The sequence below is a fragment of the Neophocaena asiaeorientalis genome, unplaced genomic scaffold (genome assembly GCF_003031525.2).
Source record: "Neophocaena asiaeorientalis asiaeorientalis breed wild unplaced genomic scaffold, Neophocaena_asiaeorientalis_V1.1 scaffold280, whole genome shotgun sequence".
Lineage (NCBI taxonomy): Eukaryota > Metazoa > Chordata > Mammalia > Artiodactyla > Phocoenidae > Neophocaena > Neophocaena asiaeorientalis.
The window spans coordinates 7,384,839-7,388,020 of NW_020185321.1; the positions used below are offsets into that span (position 1 = coordinate 7,384,839).

General features: G+C 58.9%; 1 protein-coding gene across 1 annotated transcript in view; it reads left to right on the forward strand.

The window, feature by feature from the left end:
* Window positions 1–1,651: 1,651 nt before the first annotated feature.
* Window positions 1,652–3,182, forward strand: part of SPRED3 (sprouty related EVH1 domain containing 3) — a 5,409-nt gene continuing 3,878 nt past the window's right edge. The window contains exons 1-2 of the mRNA XM_024733778.1: window positions 1,652–1,832; window positions 2,979–3,147. Coding sequence (XP_024589546.1) covers window positions 1,656–1,832; window positions 2,979–3,147 — 346 coding nt within the window. The 5' untranslated portion in view covers window positions 1,652–1,655. The remainder of the gene's footprint in view (window positions 1,833–2,978; window positions 3,148–3,182) is intronic.

The following is a 3,182-nucleotide window of genomic DNA, read 5'->3' on the forward strand; positions in this document are numbered from 1 at the left end:
GTGCCAGCGAGGGAGACGGAGCGAACAGGAGGAGGAGGAGGAGGAGGAGGAGGAGGCCACGTCGCCACCGCTCGGAGCCCGGCCGGAGCCTCCCAGGCAGGTGCAGAGGGGGGCGAGGGGGCGGGGGCTGACAGACCGCCTGTCACGGTGAGGGGGCAGACAGCACCGCGCTGCGCCTCCTGCCCACCGGGGCGCCCCCCCGGACCCTAGCTGGGAGGACAAGGGGGTGGGGGCCCCCAAACTGCGCGGCAGCCATTTGGGGTACCAGTGTCCATTTGGGGGCCGTGGACTTCCTCGGAGGACGCCCCATTCATAAAATTCCGTACTGGACCCTCACCGTTGGGGAACTCAGGGGACCACTCCCCCCGGGAAACAGATGTGTGGGGAGCGTAGGGCATCCAGAAAGCCCGGCGTCCCATCCCAGTAGGCCCTGGTGCGGGGGGGGGGACCCCTGCCCTCTTTCTCTGCTTCACCTGTTGTCGGGGGAGGCGGGCGGACAAAGGAAGCAGCGTCACGTGACTGCTCATTCACAAAATCCCATCCCATTGAGAAAAGGGGGCTGGGGGCGCTGCGGCCGCCCCTTCCCCTCCCCAAGGGCTGGGGAAACCCGGCAGCCTGCAGGTGGGGGAAGGGGCTAGACCTCGTTGCTGGGGTCCCTAAGGCTGGGGCGCCAAGGTCCCTGCGCTCGGCGGTAGTGAGGGGTTGGACGCTGATCCCGATTACTGGGCGAAGGGCTACGTCCCTTGAGCTGGGGGGCGGGGTAAGATGGTTCTGAAAGATGCTGGGGCGGGGAGGGAGAGGAGGAGGGATCAATTCCCCCCGCCCCCCACCCCCCGCAATCTCTGCCCCTTGCCTTTCCTCGGCAGGGGCCTGAGAGAGCAGGCTTGATTTTTGTGAATGAAATGCTCTCTGGATGTGTCTCGGTCGCCCGTTTCTGGCTTCCTCTGCCTCCATCTCCCTTTCGGCCTGTCTCTGGCCATTTCTGGTTCTCTCCCTGCTCCCTGCCCATCTCCCGTTGCTGGGTGACTCAGTGAGCTTTGCATCCGGTCTCATTCATAAATCCGGGAAGGGGTGGGGGGGAAGAGAGCCTGGGTTTCTCACCCAGCCAGTGGCCTGGGCGGCAGGGTGCGGAGGCAGTGTAGGGGGGACTGGAGCTGAGTTGATGGGCTGTAAGAAAATACATATGCGCAGGCACCCAGCTGTGAGGGGGACGATGGGTGGGGCCGTGGGTACGTGCTGAGGGAGGAGAAGGAGACAGGGTTGATAGGGGATGAGCAGGAGGAGGAAGGGAAGTGGAAGAGCAAAGCTATGGGGGTGAGGATGGGAAAGATGGGGAAAGGGAGGAAAGGTGGGTATGGAGAAAAAAGGTAGATATGGAGAAGAAGGTAGGCATGGGAGAAAAGAGATGGCAAGAGGAAGAAAGAAGCCATGCTGGAAGAAGGTGGGCATAAGAGAGGTGACGGGTATGGGGAGACAGTGGGCCTAGGGGAGGAGGTGGGTGTGGAAGGTAAGGTGAGTAGGGGTGGCTAAGGGTGCAGTAGATCCAGCTGTGAGGGATGAAGAGCAGAGATGAGGGTTGGGGGAACACTGAATTGGAGAGCAGGATTGACGCTCACTGACCCTGTTGTCCCTGTCCCCCCACCTCCTCCAGGTACATGGTTCGGGTCCGAGCCGTGGTGATGGCCCGAGATGACTCCAGTGGGGGCTGGCTGCCTGTGGGGGGCGGGGGCCTCAGCCAGGTGAGCGTATGTCGGGTCCGAGGGGCCAGGCCCGAGGGGGGGGCCCGCCAGGGGCACTACGTCATCCACGGGGAGCGCCTCCGGGACCAGAAAGTGAGCCACCCTGGGGCGTGGGGGTAGGGTGAGGGTGTGGGGAAGTAGGGGAATGGGACTGGGGATGTAGAGGTGAGGTCAGGTCATCTCGCAGCACCGGGGTGTGGGATGGAGTTGGAAGCATATCTGTCCTCTGTCTGAGAGTGGGGAGTTTGGGGACTACTGGGGGTATTAAGCAGGTCCTGTCCACTGCCGTTGCCTGCTGGACTGTCACAGCAGCCTCGCACTGGTCTCTTTGCCCTTCTGCTGCTCCCTCCCCCAACCTCAGTCTGTTCAAAAGGGGCTGGGCTAACACCTGACTCAGATCCTATCCCTCCTCTGCTCGGAACCCTCCCCGTGGCTCCATCTTGCTCAGAGATTCTCACCACGAGGATTTTACACCACTGGCCCCTGTCTGCCCTAAGTGTATGGAGGCATTTGGTGGGGGGACCGTCTGGAAGTGTCCAATAGGGTTTACAATCCTAATGTGGGTTCAGCAGGAATGTTCTGGGCTGTCTGGCCTGAAATGGAAAGAGAATGTTGATGTTGCAGCTGGGGGTGTAGTAGAAAGGTTTGGATCGTTTGAAAAGGCTTGGAGTAAGGGTTGAATTTCAGAGCAAGTATCGGAAGGAACAATGTAGGGGGGTTCGACATGGTGTGAAAGAATATAGTGTTGTTGGGCAAAAAGATGAGGGAACTTCTAGGGTGTTGACCAGCATCTGAAGGGAAATATGTGGGAGTTTGTTAAGAATTTGGGGATAATATTTGGGGAGCTTATTGGGGCATCAGAAGGGGATTAACAATAACATTTTGAGATGTTCAGTAAAACTTGGGGAGTATGATTGAGTCACATGGGGGATATTGGCTCTCAGAAAGAGGTTGACTCATTTTTTGAGGCATTCAATAAAATTTGGGATTCCTATTGAGATATGGGGCGGGGGGGTGGTTAGGAAAATGTAGGGATCAAGGGGTTTGAGGGAAATATTGGAGTATCAGAGGTGTGCTCAGTAAAGTTGGGGAGTGGTATTGGGGTGTTGATCAGGGTTCAAGGGTACACCTAGGGTTGAGAAATGAGGTTTGTGGGATGCTCTGGTATAGAGTCTGGGGAAGTCACAGGCATGGCTGGAAGGGGGGATATCTGACCTGGCCCCTTCCTGCCCCCCTCAGACCACCTTGGAGTGTACCCTGCGGCCAGGCTTGGTTTACAACAAGGTGAACCCCATCTTCCATCACTGGAGCCTGGGTGACTGCAAGTTTGGGCTGACGTTTCAGAGTCCGGCAGAGGCTGACGAGTTCCAGAAGAGCCTGCTGGCAGCACTGGCTGCACTGGGTCGAGGTGAGTGGCGCAGGTGGTGGGCATTGGTGGGGGCG